This window comes from Carcharhinus amblyrhynchos, chromosome 3, assembly GCF_965287045.1.
Source record: "Carcharhinus amblyrhynchos chromosome 3, sCarAmb.v2.hapA, whole genome shotgun sequence".
NCBI lineage: Eukaryota > Metazoa > Chordata > Chondrichthyes > Carcharhiniformes > Carcharhinidae > Carcharhinus > Carcharhinus amblyrhynchos.
Window position 1 is genome coordinate 128,047,728 of NC_137326.1, and position 16,811 is coordinate 128,064,538.

At 45.5% G+C, this 16,811-nt stretch overlaps 1 protein-coding gene across 1 annotated transcript; it reads right to left on the bottom strand.

The window, feature by feature from the left end:
* Window positions 1-866: 866 nt before the first annotated feature.
* Window positions 867-14,301, bottom strand: tm4sf1 (transmembrane 4 L six family member 1). Its single transcript, XM_080186190.1, has 6 exons — window positions 14,125-14,301; window positions 9,188-9,277; window positions 8,956-9,098; window positions 5,239-5,410; window positions 1,932-2,105; window positions 867-884 (listed from the first exon to the last, which is right to left on the bottom strand). The coding sequence occupies exons 1-6, from the start codon at window positions 14,299-14,301 to the stop codon at window positions 867-869; spliced, it is 774 nt and encodes a 257-aa protein (XP_080042316.1).
* Between the last annotated feature and the right edge of the window lie 2,510 nt (window positions 14,302-16,811).

Below are 16,811 nucleotides of genomic sequence, written 5' to 3' on the forward strand. Positions count from 1 at the left end.
TTAGAGCTTATAAATACTTAACATACAAAAACATACCAAACACAAAAAGATTCAAAAGTCTAAGGGCACGCACCAACCGACAAGATAAGCTTCTTCCCTGCTGCCATCAGACTTTTGAATGGACCTACCATGCAGTACGTTGATCTTTCTCTACACCCCTAGCTATGACTATAACACTACATTCTGCACTCTCTCCTTTCCTCCCCTATGTATGGTATGCTTTGTATAGTGCACAAGAAACAATACTTTTCACTGTAAACTAATACATGTGACAATAATAAATCAAATCATACAGGACTGGGAAAAGAATAGCAGCTAATCAAAGTGTTACACAGGCTCCGAATTTCCTTGGACTTCCTGCTGAGTGCCCCGCGATATTTATTTATTTATTTAGTTTCACAAGTAGGCTGACATTAACACTGCAATGAAGTTGCTGTGAAAATCCCTTAGTCATCACACTCCGGCGCCTGTTCTGGTACACTGAGGAAGAATTTAGCACAGCCAATGCACTTAACCAGCACATCTTTTGGACTGTGAGAGGAAACCGGAGCACCCGGAGGAAACCCACACAGACACGGGAAGCAAGTGCAGACTTCACACAGACAGTGGCAACAAGCTGGGAATCGAACCCAGGTCCCTGGTGCTGTGAGGCAGCAGTGCTAAACCACTGTGCCACCATGTCGCAACTTCAGTGGCCGTCTACCAGAAGTCTTGATTCGATGCGACGCCTGGTGGGCAAAAAGTCCAAGGAAATTCACAGCCATGATCCCAGACGAGCTAACAAAGCAGCGAGGGTCACCAGCGAGGAGTGGCAGGAACCACCGAACCTCACACCCTCTTCCAGTCTGGCAGGGGCCAGTCGTGCTTTACACGGTTTCATCATTCTGTAACAAGAGAACAGACCAATGTTTGCAAAAGGTGATTACAACATTGCCCTTGCAACTAGGCGAACCTGCCGTGCTCTATAGTGCAATGCCCCTTGGTGCAGATGGCAAGGCTAAATAGTGTACAAACCTTACAGCTCTCATTATGGACAAATTTAGCATGGCCCCGAATACAGACTGCCACTAGGTGGGAGAGCAGGACATGTGGTATTACAACTTAGTCTTCAACCTATACTCTTCTCTAACTGGGTTCTTTCACAAGAAAATCTCCACAAGTGTTCCCTGATTGCAGGTAAATCTCTCCCCATGTCTGTGTTTAGCCAGGCCCCAGGTATCTCCCCCTTCACTATTACAATCTGAGTCCAAATCTGAAGGCTGCAAGAGCCAACCACTAATCCAGCCACAATTCCATCACCTCCCCCTCCTACCCAGGGGCTCTCAAATCACAGAAGAAAGTATCTAGAGGTCTCTTCCCCACATCCAAAATCCTCTGAGCGCCTCTAGTATTTAGATACTAGCAGACATCTCAACCCCTCCTCCCTTCAGCTGGTCACTAAAGTTTAAAGTTTATTTATTCGTATCACAACTAGGCTTATATTAACACTGCAATGAAGTTACACTGAAAATCCCTGAGTCGCCACACTCCGGCACCTGTTCGGGTACACAGAGGAAGAATTTAGCATGGCCAATGCACCTAACCAGTACGTCTTTCCGACTATGGGAGGAAACCAGAGCACCCGGAGGAAACCCACGCAGACACAGGGGGAACATGCAAACCCACACAGTTATCCGAGGCCAGAATTGTACCCGGGTCCCTGGCGCTGTGAGGCAGCAGTGCTAACCACAGTGCTACCATGCCGCCTGCCTCCACTAGACCCCTTCCTGGTCCACTCTTGTGCTTACACCTGGTCTAAAGCTCCCTTTCATCTATCCATTCCGACCATTCCTAGAATTGTTCCCATCCCTCCACCATCCATGCCCCCCATTCCCCCAACCCAAATTCATCTCTTTATGCAGAAAGCCTCCACTGCAAATCTTGGTGCTTACCTTTGACTCTTTGGCCTCGTACTCATAGATTTCAATCTCGCTGCATTCCCTGGACTTGTTAGAAAAAGTCAGAGTTAGCACTGAGTTCGTGTGGAAAGGGGAGGGAGACTGGGAGATGTACAGGAGAATGAAGAGAATACAGGGAAGCAGGAAGAAAGAGGGAGAGGAGAAAAGCTGGAGACAACAGAGACACAGAGGTCAATACGCAGGGAAAATTACAGTGTGAGGAGGGAGCCAAAATAATTGAAGGAAAAAAATGACAAGCTATTCTTTGTCTGTGAACACAATCACAGAAAAATGAGATGGCGATTCATTGGGACCTGGTTATTTGCGATCTTTATTACCAATTACTTCAGAAGCATAGAGCGAAAGTAAGACAGTCCCTCATCAGAATCATAGCGTTCCGACAGTGCAGAAGGGGGACATTCAACCCATCGAGTCTGCACCGACCACGTTCCCACCCAGACCCTATTCCTATAACCTCTCATATTTACCCTGCTAATCCCACAGGGTTAATTTAGCATGGCCAATCAACCTAACCCACACATCTTTGGACTGTGGGAGGAAACCGGAGCACCAGAAGAAAACCCATGCAGACATGGGAAAACGTACAAACTCCACACAGGTAGTCATCTGAGCTGGGAATTGAACCCAGGTCCCTGGTGCTATGAGACAGCAGTGCTAATACTGGCACTGTGCCACTATGCCGCCGGGATGGTGAATCTAAAAGTATCAGTCACCATAGCGTACATTTACCATCCAGAGGCGAGCTGAGGGTGACTACCCTTGACATCAAGGCAGCATTGGACCATGTGTGGCATTAAGGAGCCCTAGAAAAACTGGCATCAATGGGAACCAAGGGAAAACCCTTCCATTGGTTGGAATCATACCTGGCACAAAGGAAGTTGACTTTGATAGTTGGAGATCGATCTCCTTGGTTCCAGCACATCACTGCAGGAGTTCCTCAGGGTTAGGTGGATTGGCCATGTTAAATTTCCCCTGTGTGTCATGGAGACTTACTAGAGTAAATACATGGGATTGAGAGGAAAGGGCCTGGATGGGATTGTAGTTGGTGCAGACTCGATGGGCTGAATGGCCTCCTTCTATACTGTAGGACTCCATGATTCTAGTGTCCTAGACCCAAGCATAATCAGCTGTTTTATCAAAGACCTTTCTTCCATCATAAGGTTAGTAATGGGGATGTTTATTGACGACTGCCCAATGTTCAGCACCATCTGTAGCTCTTCAGATTCTGAATCGTAGAATCCGTAGAATCATAGAATCCCTACAGTACAGAAGGAAGCCATTTGGCCCATTGAGTTTGTACTGGTCACATCCCATCCTGGTCCTATTCCCACACATTTACCCTGCTAACTGCCCTGACACTGGGGTCAATTTATCATGGCCAATCAACATAACCGGCATATCTTTGGGCTGTGGAAGGAAACTGGGGCACCCGGAGGAAACCCATGCAGGCACAGGGAGAAAGTGCAGACTCCACACAGACAGTGACCCAAGGCCAGAATTGAACCCGGGTCCCTGGTGCTGTGAGGGTTTTAAACTAGTGCAAGATATCATGGACACATGGCTTGTGCATAAACCTCCATGGGCCCACATATCCGAGTCTCCAGATTGTTGGACACTGGACACAACCTCCAAGAAAGCTTCAGGACAGTGTAGAAATCCTGACACAATGACTTTGTGGGAAATACCTGGAAAGTTTGAACTTCTGTTGGGCAATTTCCCTCCTCCCCGGACCCTCTGAAAAAGTCTCCAACTCAGAGTTAGAGTTGGAGGATTCAGGCAGGAAAATCCTATACAACTGAACCTCTGACTCCCCCTGTCCCAATGACTCCCCTAGACAACCCCCACAATTCCCCCCAACCCAATTTGATGAGCACCCCCTGTTCCACTTGGCCCCCTCATCAGCCCCATTGACTCCTTGCTCCCTCAGTCTGATTATTCTCCACAACCCAACTACCACACAAATCTCCTCCCCACACCAACTCTCCCCAAACCCAACCTGACTAGCCCCTGACGCCCCATCCACCCACCCTAACCACCCTACCCTCTTAGCACCATTAGCCAGCTGCCACCCTGCCAATCCACCAACATACCCACCTGCCACCGGACTCATTCACCCACCCTGCCTTCACAGGTTTTAAGTCAGTCCGCCTTGTTGTCCAACGAGGGGCATACACGTGATGGGTCGTACTAGGGCTGCTCTCGAATGTTCGAGAGTAGCTTAGTGCTTCATGTCGTTAGTGTGTGCTTAAACTGGACCAGATGCTGGGCAACACAACAGCTCAGTGACTATCACTGTTTGCTATGCAGACGCGTGGATTTGGGCCAGTGTCTGTGGGAGTTTGCGCATTCTCCCCGTGCTTGCGTGGGTTTTCTCCGGGTGCTCCGGTTTCCTCCCACACCCCAAAGATGTGCTAGTAGGCTGATTGGAGGTAATAAATTGTCCTTAAATTAGTTTCCCTCAATGTGGAATGCCATAAACAATAGATAAGGGTCATGGGTGGAGGGGGGGACTGGTAATGGCGGCGCAGGCTCGTTGGGCCGAAGGGCCTGTTTCCCGGGCTGTTTTTGATCTTTGTTCTTTGTTCACCCGACTCAGCAGACAACCTGCCCACTTACCTCATCCATCCTACCCACTTACGCACCTATACATTCACCCGTTCACTCACCAATTCACCCATTCCCTCACCCATTCAGCTGTTCACTCACCTGTTTGCCCATAAACTCACTTGTTCACTCATCTGTTCGCTCAAACATTCACTCACCCGTTCACTCACCCATTCACCATTCACTCACCCATTCACTCACCCGTTCATTCACCCATTCACCCACCCATTCACCATTCACTCACCCATTCACTCACCTGTTCATTCACCCACTCACCCACCCATTCATTCACCCATTCACTCACCCGTTCATTCACCCATTCACTCACCCGTTCACTCATTCATTCATTCACTAACGCACTGAAAGGCAGTTTAAATTCTCAAAGTTTTTCAGCATGAAAAATGATCGCTGACCAGATACAATACTACAAGGAAGCAGTTAGATGGAGGGTGGCTTCATATTTCTGAAGAATCTGGAATCAGGAGACCCAGCCAGAAATACGAAACAAATCGTCCCGTAGGAAATGGAGTGACAATCCAACAGCGATTACCGCTCCTCAAAAGGTTCAGATTGTGATCTTTTGCATCAACTACATTGAATTCAGATGAATTGCACAGAAGCCAGCATGACTCTACCCCCAAGATATATTTTAAAAAACACAAAAACATGTGATTACCTCTTGGTCGCTGCAACAATTTGCTCCAGCCAAGCCGTTTACAAACTGAATGAAACATAAAATTATTTCAATTCCGCTAAGCACCAGGAGAATGGAAAACAGTGTGACGTTCCATGCCACAATGTGACTTGGTTCAGTGCACTGACTCCAGGTAGTGTAGTTAGTGAGATACCTAGGAAAGGAAACATGTCGAAGGAACAATTATCAGAGCGCTACCTTCTGTAAACATCTCACTGAGTCAACATTGGGTCAATACCTGAACGCTTCTCTGGCAAATCATACTACAGTGCAAGATCAACCTTCATCAACCTTCACAACGCAGACTCAGATTATTCGGCCCAACTAACAGGGCAGCACGGTGGCACAGTGGTTAGTACTACTGCCTCATGGCGCCAAGGACCCATGTTCAATTCCAGGCTTGGGTCACTCTCTGGGCAGAGTTTGTACATTCTCCCCGTGTCTGCATGGGTTTCCTCCAGGTGCTCCAATTTCCTCCCACAGTCCAAAGATGCGCAGGTTAGGTATATTGGCCATGGCAAATTGTCCCTTAGTGTCAGGGGGACTAGTAGGGTAAATGCATGAGGTTATGGGCGTAGGGCCTGGTTGGGATTGATAGTTGGTGCAGACTCGATGGGCTGAATGGCCTCCTTCTGCACTGTCGGGACTCCATGACTCTAGTCAATGCCGGACTTTATGCCCAACATGAGTCTCCCCCCACCTTACAGAGTTACCCTCTGTTCATCTCTCCCTCATGTTGCTTATCACATCCCCTTAAATGCGCCAATGCTACTTGCCTCAAGCACTCCATGTAGTCATGAGTGCCACGTTAACCTAAGGTCTAAAAGGGCTTTAAATAAATAGGTGAGGCAGATGGTGCCAGAATTAGTGGGAATGTTAACTGTGGGAAAAGCTCATAAAGATAGACTCTGAGGCGTTCATGGAGTTTTACAGCACTGAAAGAGGCCCTTCAGCCCATCATGTCTGTGCCACCATCAAGCACCTATCCCAATCTCATTTTCCAGCACTTGGTCCATAGCCTTGTATGCTATGGCATTTCAAGTGTTCATCTAAATGTTTCTTAAAAGTTGTGAGGGATCCCCCTCAGCCTTCTAAGGGAAACAACCCCAGTTGAACCAGCCTCTCTTCATAGCCGAAATGCTCCTGCCCAGGCAACATCCTGGTGAATCTGCACCCTCTCTAGTCCAATCATTTTCAAAAGGCGGCAAGAGGAACACCTAAAAACAGAAAATTTACAATAGGGAAGAGGCCATTCAGCCCATCGCAACTTACCCCACTCCAAAGAACTCTCAGAATCCTACAGCCCATTGAGTCAGCTCTGACCACAATCCCACCCAGGCCCTATCCCCATAACCCCATGCAGTTACCCTAGCTAGTTCTCCTGACAGTAAAGGGCAATTTACCATGGCCAATCCACCCAACCTGCACATCTTTGGATTGTGGGAATAAACCAGATCACTCAGATGAAACCCACACAGACACAGGGAGAATGTGTAAACTCCACACAGACAATGATCCAAGCTGGAAATTGAACCCAGATCCCTGACACTGTGAGGCAGCAGTGCTAACCACTGTGCACCATGCCATCTAATCCCACTTTCCAGCCTATGGTCTGTAGCTCCGTATGTTATGGCACTTCAAGAATGGAATTTTCCAGCTGCATTCACCCCAGAATTGGAAAATCTTGTCCAAGGTTAATGGACCTTTGTAAGGTTCATACCCCCGCCCGGTACAATTCCCATGGCAGGCGGGACAGAAAAATCACCTCCCACCTCCTCCCCACCCCTAAGTATTTTTTTTTACGTATTTTTTTTATCCAAAATGTGATGAGGTGTCTCCCTCAATCAGCCTTTCAGGCAGTGAGTCCCAGATCCCCGCTACCCTCTGGGTGAAAAAATTTACCTTAGTTCCCTTTAATCTAGCTGGACAAAAGGGAATGAGCTGCAGTATCGTGCTGTCCAAATAGTGGACGTGGAACCTTTGTCAATGTTCAAGATGCAAATTGTGTTGGTTCAATGACAACAAAGCAACAAATGTGAGTTAACACTGTCTGTATTCGTCCAATTTATTTATGCATTTAAATGACAGGCTCAGTGTGAGAACTGTTCATTAAAATGTAGGTCTTTTTTCTCTAACTGCTCAACCCACCACTCATTACAAGTTTAGTCTACTCACGCAGTGTTTCTGTAGATAAGAGCAGTTGGCCATAACTGGGGGTGATCAAATCTTTTATACTCGAATGTGGACAGGGGGCTTAGAGTGACGAGCCAGGAGACTCTCTTGTTTGACCCCCACACCACCAACGTTGTTAGGTCACTGAGAGAACAAGCTGCTGAAACGATGTCTAATGAGGTACATCTTTAGACTGAAAGGGCTGTCAGCAAGCCACAAACCAGCTCCCAAATACCAAACTGCATTTACTCAATGCTCCAACACTGCAGTCAGTCAAAACCATAGACACCATAGAAACGCTACGGTGCAGAAGGTGGCCCATCGGGTCTGCACCGACAACAATCCCACCCAGGCCCTAACTCCACATACCCACCCTGCTAATCCCTCTAACCTATGCATCCCGGAATGCTAAGGGGCAATTTATCACGGCCAATCAACCTAATCCACACATCTTTGCACTTTCGTTCACCTTGCTTTGTCTTTTCTTCATTGCACAACCTTTTCCACCTATACTCAGTGTTACTGACATAGTGTCAATAAATTTATCTTTCTTTTGGGGTTTTGATGGCATCCTCCATGATGAACCTCCACTTTTCACCTACCTTCTCACTGGAAGAAAAATCTAGCTGCTAGAAATATAACCAGGGTCATCGTTCTGCATTGGGATGTCGAATGCATCAATATCTGACAGGAAATTCTAGTAGATTTCCTCTGCACCCTCTCCGAGGCCTTGATGTCTTTCTTGGAATTGAACAGAATACTCTATCCGAAGCCTGACTGGTGATTTACAAAGCTCCCACATAACTTCCTTGATTTTGTACCTTGCCTCTATTTAATGAGCCAGGAGTCTGAGGTTGCCAATCAAACAGAATCAAGCAACTGAACTGTGAAGAAGATATACACTTTTCAGTGGAGATGTTATGTCTCAAAGACGGCCATTTTGGGTGATTGACAGCAGGAGCTTAGGGTGGGACAGTGGAACATTATGCTGCAAAAATTATAGGAATACATGCAGTAAAAGTTGGTTCTAACATCTAATAACATCAAGTTAAAAGATCTACCTGTCCTACAACCTTCAATATTTGTGTATTTAACCTTCCTGGTTCCTCCTTTCCTGCTTTTCCAAAAAGATCCACATCTTCTAAAATTACACAATTTAATTTATAGTTTAAGCTTATTTATTAGTATCACAAGTAGGCTTACATTAACACTGCGATGAAGTTACTGTGAAAATTCCCTAGTCGCCTGTTCGAGTACACGGAGGGAGAATTTAACATGGTCAATGTATCTAACCAGCATGTCTTTCGGACTGTGGGAGGAAACTGGAGCACCTAGAGGAAACCCACACAGACACGGGGAGAAGGTGCAAACTCCACACAGTGACCCCAAGCTGGGAATCAAACACGGGCCACTGCGCCGCCCCATACAGTATGCTACCTCTCCCCTCTTTTTCTTCCAAACTAATGGCACTTCACCATTCCATTGGAATGGCGGAAACATTATGTTTGGTTGTTCTGTTTTTCTGACCTTCCGTTGGTGGAGTTGAAGGGATTGCACCATCCCAGGTCCGTGAGGCAGTACGGGCCTTGCGATAAGCCCAGAGCCGAAACACCGAAACAGTAAACGCCACCAGCCATCCCGATCAGAGCCACAATCACCAAGGTCAACATCTGATTGGAAGGGAAGAGACAACAGTTCAGCAAAACTCTCAATCAAACTAAACTGACTTTGTCACTGCGGGAAAATAGGGAATTCTCACCGAACTGCTCTTGTCACAAATCCTGTTCCCACAGCAACTGTAGCAATCTTCATCATCGAGGCCAATGAATACCACTATAGGAAAAATCATCTGCAATTTAACAAGAAAATTCATTAACTGGTAAGTTTTGATTGAAATGTACCGTGATAGTTTCAGCCAGTCAATAATAGGAGCAGAGGCATTAGGAATTTGGAGTAGAAGAAAGCAAATCCAGCCCTTCGGGCCTGTTCCACAAGTCTCTGTTGGACCACAATAGCATTTCCAGTTTCTCTGAATAGGATTGTCATGTCCTGCTGGGTCAGTGCGCTGTGGGATATCAACTCTGGCTGTATTGCATTCATGGAGATTTCAGCACAAAGGCTCATGCTAACTAAATTCCCCAACATCTTTCCAAGCTAGCTGCCCATTCCTACACGCATTTTATTGGAATATACACCGACTCCTCCAGCCCAGTTACCCCCACTCCTCCAGTCCAGCTACCCCCACTCCTCTAACCCAGTTACCCCCACTCCTCTAATCCAGTTACCCCTCACTCCTCTAACCCAGTTACACCCACTCCACTAACGAAGTTGCCCCCATTCCTCTAACTCAGTTATCCTCACTCCTCTAATCTAGTTACTCCAACTCCTCCAGCTCAGTTACCCCACTCCTCTAACCCAATTATCCCCACTTCTCAAACACAGTTACCCTCACTCCTCTAACCCAGTTACCCCCACTCCTCTAACCCAGTTACCTCTCACTCCTCTAATCCAGTTACCTCTCACTCCTCTAACCAAGTTACCCCATGCCTCTTACTCAGTTACCCTCCTCACTCCTCTAATATAGTTACCGCCACTCCTCCAGCTCAGTTACCCCGCTCCTTTAACCCAGTTACCCCACACTCCTCTACCCCAGTAAACCACCTCCCCCCCCACCCCCCACTCCTATTCCCACTGGATAAAGGATTGGTCAGCAAACAGGGAGCAGAGAGTGGGGATGAATGGGTCTTTTTCAGATTGGCAGGCTGTACCGACTGGAGTTCCACAGAGATTGGTGCTGGGGCCTCAACTGTTTACAATCGATGTCAGTGATTGGCAGCACAATGGCACAGTGGTTAAACACTGCTGCCTCACATCGCCAGGGACACCGGTTCAATTCCAGCCTTCGTCAGTATATATCTGGAGTTTGCACATTGTCTCCATGCATGCGTGGGTTTCTTCCGGGTGCTCCAGTTTCTTCCCACAGTCCAAAGATGTGTGGGTTAGGTTAATTAGGCATGATACACTGCCCCATCATATCAGGGGGACTAACAGGGTAAAAATAGGTGGGGTTACAGTTTTAGGACCTGGGTGGATTGTGGTCAGTGCAGACTCGATGGGCAGAGTGACCTCCTCCTCACTGGAGGGATTTTATGAATCTATTCTATTCTATGATTTGGATGAGTGAACCAAGTGTATAGTAACTAAGCTTGCCAATGACACCAGAATAGGTAGGAAAATTAGGTGTCAAAAGGAGGTAGCGAGTCTGCAAGGGGTAGTAAAGAAGTTCAGGGAATTGGAAAAAAGTGGCAGATAGAGAATAACATGGGAAAATGTCCATTTTGGCAAGAAGAATGGAAAAACAGTATGTAGTTCAAATGGAGAGGGTTCGCAAGACACAGTGGTACAGAGGGATCTGCGTGTCTGATGCAGGAATCACAAAGTTTGTCTGCAGGTACAGCAATAAATAAGGGGATAAAGGGATATGGGAAACAGGTGGGGAGGTGGATTAGAGACCTGGGAGAGATCAGCCATGATCTCATTAAATGGCGGAGCAGGCTCGAAGGGCTGAATTTGCCTACTCCTAATTCCTATGTTCCCATGTTCTTAAGTTCTTAGGGAGGCAAATGGAATGTAACGCAAGGGGAATGGAATGTAAAAAGAGGGAAGCTTTACCGTAGCTATACAGAGCCTTAGTGAGGCCACAACTGGAATAGTCCGTTCCTCTAATCCTGCTATCTCCCAAAGGCTCTAACCAGTTATCATTAACCTCCCCCCTCCCAACTTCACTAGCCCACTGTTCCTCTAACCAGCCTCTCCAGCACTCCATGGGGGTGATGGTACGGCCTCGCTCAAGTGAGACTGGAAATTCCTGCCTGAGGCCAACGGACATTTCCGTTGTCCACCCCTCGCCCATTCTGATTCCATGGTGGGTGGGGTGGTAGAATTCCAATGCATCACTGATAATTTCACTCGTTTAGAATTGAGGGCCATGCCAGGGTTGGGTTTTCAAGGAGAGAATAAAACTTCAAAAATAATCACCCTCATGATGAAAATGTGTAGAAAGTACCTTCAGAAATAGCAGTTCCCCTACAAACTACATGAATGGACCTACCTCACATTAAGATGATGAATGGGATGGATAGGATAGAGGTGGAGAGACTCTTCCCGCTCAGAAAGGACAGTAGGACTAGGGGGCACAGCCTCAAGATAAAGGGGGGGTGGTTTAGAACGGAGTTGAGGAAGAACTTCTTCACTCAAAGGGTGGTGAATCTCTGGAATTCTCTGCCTGTTGAAGTGGTGGAGACTGCCTCGCTAAATATTTTTAAGAAGAGGGTTGATGGGTTTTTGATAAGTGAGGGGATTAAGGGTTATGGGGAGAGGGCGGGAATGTGGAACTGAGCCACGACAGATCAGCCATGATCTTATTGAATGGCGGGGCAGGCTCGAAGGGCCAGCTGGCCTACTCCTGCTCCTATTTCTTATGTTCTTATGTTCTTAAGCTGATCTTTCTCTTGCTATGACTGTAACACTACATTCTGCAACCTCTCCTTTCCTTCCCTATGAATGGTATGCTTTTATCTGTATAGCGCACAAGAAACAGTACTTTTCACTGTAGACTAATACAGGTGACAATAATAAATCAAATCAAATCAAATCAAATCAAATCCCCAATATCAAACTAAAGATAGTGCAGTGAACACACAGATAAACTCTCAGGAAACACAAACAGCCTCATCTCGGGAAGAATCCTACACCTTTCATTTGAGAAAAGCCAACACAATATATTTAAAAGTGAGTGACATGGAAACAGTAAGTGGGCAACTCAAATAGAGTCACATTCCAGAGATGTCCATTGGCATGAGCAGAACGGGCTGGCTATTGCCATGGAAAATGTAACCTCCAAAAGGTGTCTGCAGCTTCAGGAGGGGCGGAGAGAATGATCTCTTGGAGAGAGAGGGGAAGAAAAGCATTAGCCAGCAGCTGAATAATGGAACATCCTCAAAGACAGCTCAGGGTTTGGGATTCATACAGAATACAAAGAGCAGACTGAAGCATTTAATGTAAATGGTTCAGCATAGAGCATGAAGCTAAACAGGGTGAGATCTTATTGAGGCAGCCATACTAACACTCAATCCTCTACAGGATTGCTCCTAACATCAGTGCCGAAAGGTAGCAGCTTAATCTTTTCTTCCTTCAACTTTTCATATAGTAGAGATAGCGACCATTCAGCCCATTGTGTCTATGCTAGCGATTTGCAAAAGCTATCCAATGAGTCTCACTCCTTTTCCTGCAATTTTTTTCACTTTTTCAATTGTCATAGGCTCATAGAATCATACAGTGCAGAAGGAGGTCAATCCCACCCAAGCCCTAATCTCACAATCCCACATGTTTACTCTGCCAACCCGCCCCTGACACTGGGGTCAATTTAACTTGGCCAATCAACCTAACCCGCACATCTTTGTAATGTGGGAGGAAACCAGAGCACCCAAAGGAATCCCACGCAGACTCGGGGAGAACAGACAAACTCCACACAGACAGTGACCTAGAGACTGGAATTGAATCCACATCCCTACGTTGTGCCCACCATGCCATGCAATTTAAATATTTCTGCAAAAAGAGGTATGTTGTGAAGCTTTTCATCTTGTACTTTACAGAACAATTTGCAAGAATACTTGACATTAACGGGAACAGCAGTTTATACTTCATGAATTCCTGTTTGAAAATTCAATCTATTCCCGCGGCACAATGGAATTTCAGATTATAACAATTAAAATCTAGTTCCTGCCCCAATGACCTTATCCTCTACTTAAATAATAAAATCAGAAGATACTACAAATGCTCTGCAGGTTTGGTTAGCACATGAACAAGAGACTAATCTGTTAATTCAGCACCTTCAGAATCAACAGTCCTCCCCATTGGAAATATTAACATTTCATTCTCGATGGTGCATCGTCTGATTTTGCAACACTCTCCCTTAAGTATCTTTTCAGCTTGCCATCATCTTCAGTTTCTAGGTGTCCAGATCACCAACAACCTATCCTTGCCCCTCCATGCTGATACTATAATTAAGAAAGCCCACCAACACCTCTGCCTTCTTAGACGGCTAAGAAAATTTAAATTTACACCACTCATGACTCTCACCCATTTTCACAGCTGCACCATAGAGAGCATTCTTTCTGGTTGGATTGCAGCTTGGTATGGCTCCTGCTCTGACCAAGACTGCAAGAAACTGCAAAGGATTGTGAACGTAGCCCAGTCCATCACGCAAACCAGCCTCCCATCCATTGACTCTGTCTACACTTTCCACTGCCTCGGAAAGCAGCCAGTATAATCAAGGACCCACGTTATCCAGACATACTCTCTTCTACCTTCTTCCGTTGGGAAAAAGATGTAAAAGCCTGAGGTCACGTACCAACCAACTCAAGAATAGCTTCTGCCCTGCTGTCATCAGGCTTCTGGACTTATATTAAGTTGAACTTTCTCCACACCCTAGCTATGACTGTTACACTTTATTTCTGCACCATCTTCTTTCCTTCTCCCCTATGTACTCTATGAACAGTATGCTTTATATAGCTTGCAAGAAACAATACATTTCACTGAATACTAATACATGCGACAATGATAAATCAAAACAAATCATCTTTAAGATTAACAGTCTCTGGCTTCAATCAAAGTTGTTCTTCGAAACATACCCACCAATATTCCACCTCCAACAATCCCTTCGAACAACCCCACCATGGGGCTGAGTTGCTCTTGCTTTGCGTATTTAATTTCTCCATTTGGGAGATGCAGTAAAAGATCAGCCATAATACACAGAACTGCAAAAGGTATCAGAATAATACCAATGTACCGCACATATTTTCCAAAATACATCCTGTTCCTCACTCCTTAAACACCAGTCGTGGTGTTTTACTAAAGAACAGTCCACTGGAGTTGACAAGAGACACTCCTGCAATGAGGAAATGTGTTTGCTCTGACTTGCTGGCAGTTAAATACATATAGGTACTCAGGTGTGTCACTGCTAGAATAAACTACTCAGATATGCCATTGAAAGCAATGGCTCTAATAACGTATAAGATATTGCAGTCTATTATCGTCAAAGTGAAGGGTTTGGGAACCCTATGAACTGACTAAGCAAAAAACCAAAGGGCCAATCTTTGTGCAATTAGATCTGTAAAAAGCCTCCTCAACAAATTTCTAACTTCAATACTACAGCATTCTCAACTTATGTGTTCTGAAATCATTATACAGTCTGAAGTTATAAGCTGGGAAAGATTCAAACCCACAAGTTAGATCAGAAAATGTGCCAAATGTATTCACTCATGCAGCCTCACAGCATCCGGGACCAGAGTTCAGATTCCAGCCTTGGGTCACTGTCTGTGTGGGGTCTGCACATTGTCTGTGTAGGTTTACTCCGGGTATTCTGGTTTTCTGCCAGAGAATTGCAGCTCAGGAGGTTGGCCATGGTAAATTTCCCCTTAGTGTCAGGGGGATTTAGCAGAGTAAATTTTACATGGGGTTAGGGGGATAGGGCCTGGGTATGATGCTTTACAATGCACTACTTGAGGGACAGTAAGAAGCCTCACAACACCAGGTTAAAGTCCAACAGGTTTATTTGATAGCACAAGCTTTTGGAGCACTGCTCCTTCATCAGGTGAGTGGTTGATGAAGGAGCAGCGCTCCGAAAGTTCATGCTCTGACATAAATCTGTTGGACTTTAACCTGGAGTTGTGAGACTTCTTACTGTGCCCAACTCAGTCCAACGCTGGCACCTCCACATCATGGCTACTTGAGATAGCAATTGGAGCAATGATAATAATGTTGACATTTATAAATAGGCAGCAAAATGTGGGAATAAAGGGAAATGGCTATAGGATGGACAAATGGGATTAGGATACTGCTAATGTGAAAAAGAGTTACTAACATGGACTGTTTGGAGTGTAGAACGTTTTGCTATATTATAATTTCTGTATAATTCCATATTGACCATGTTAACAAAGGCATCAAACAACAGAACTGTAAGGGTTGAGATATGAATGCTACATCAATTCTGTGAAAAGCCAAGAGTTAAATAATTAAATGAACTGTAGTCAGTCTGTTTGCAGAACAATTAATTTTTCTTTTTAATTTGTTTCATCAAGATTGGTTTAATGTAGGACAATTTGGATCACTGCTCCGCCTCTGGGAACTCCCCACGGACAACACTTTCATAGTGAACAATGTAATGGCCACATTAAAGTGACGATTAGCTCAGAGGAAACTCCAGTAATTCCAAAAAAGCAGCTCCATCAAGATAATTAGCAGCTCATAATTGGACGCGCGTCATCTGTCACATGATATAATCAAATTAACTTATTTCCTGAACCATTCATGCAGCACTCTGAAGCTTATTTATAGTTCGTAAAAGACTGCAGTGGAATATTGACTTGGCTGCTGATAGCTTCTTGCATGTTACTATGTCCCTTGGACCCTTCAGCCATGCCTAAGTGAAAGCTGAAGGCTATCAATTTGATTGCTCTCACTCCTTGTCTGTTCTTGGTAATAGTCAGATATTTTTTGTTGCGGGGGTCACCTTCCCGTGTGAGTTCAATCAGTGAAAAGCCATCAAACAACTTTGCTCTCACTACACTGATTACTCTCCAAATTTGCACACCTTTACTGTGGAGTCCAAGAGGCGTAGGCAAAAGTCATAGGTGGAAGAAGGATTGGAATGAGGCACTCACTGAATGTTAAAATGGCGGCGTGGGCTTGTTGGGCCAAAGGGCCTGTTTCCTGTGCTGTGTTGTTCTTTGTTCTTTGTTCCCATTCTTCAATGATTTGGAGGAAAATGTAGCCGCTCTGTTTAGTGAGTTCACAGATGACATAAAAATTGGTGGAATTGTGGTGAAGAGGATTGTCAGAGAGTGCAGCAAAATATAGACTGGGTTGGAGGTTGGGTGGACAAATGGCAAATGGAGCTTAATCCGGGCAAGTGTGAGATCATGCATTTTGGAAGGTCCAATGCATGTGGGAATTATACAGTAAGTGGTAGAACCTTTGGGAGTATTGACAGGCAGAGAGCTCTGGGCATGTATGTCTACCGATCACTGAAAGTGTCAATGCAGGTGGATAAGGTGGTCAGAAAAGCAAATAGCATGCTTGCTTTCATCAATCGGGGTATTGAGTATAAAAATTGGCAGGTCATTCTGCAGCTGTACAGAACTTATTACAGCCTCATTTAGAGTTTTATGTACAATTCTGGTCACCACACTACCAGAAGGATGTGGATGCTTTGAAGAGGGTACAAAAGAGATTTACCTGGATGTTGCTTGGTATGAAGGGTATTTGCTATGAGGAGAGGTTGGATAAGCTCAGTTTGTTCCCACTGGAATGATGAAGGAAGG

Coding starts and splice junctions, on each gene's coding strand:
- tm4sf1 (XM_080186190.1), bottom strand. CDS start 14,301: ATGTATTTTGGAAAATATGTGCGGTACATTGGTATTATTCTGATACCT. Junction 9,278..14,124: donor TTGTTGGAGGTGGAATATTG/GTGGGTATGTTT, acceptor GTTAAATTGCAG/ATGATTTTTCCTATAGTGGT. Junction 5,411..8,955: donor TTCAACTCCACCAACGGAAG/GTCAGAAAAACA, acceptor TTCCTTTCCTAG/GTATCTCACTAACTACACTA.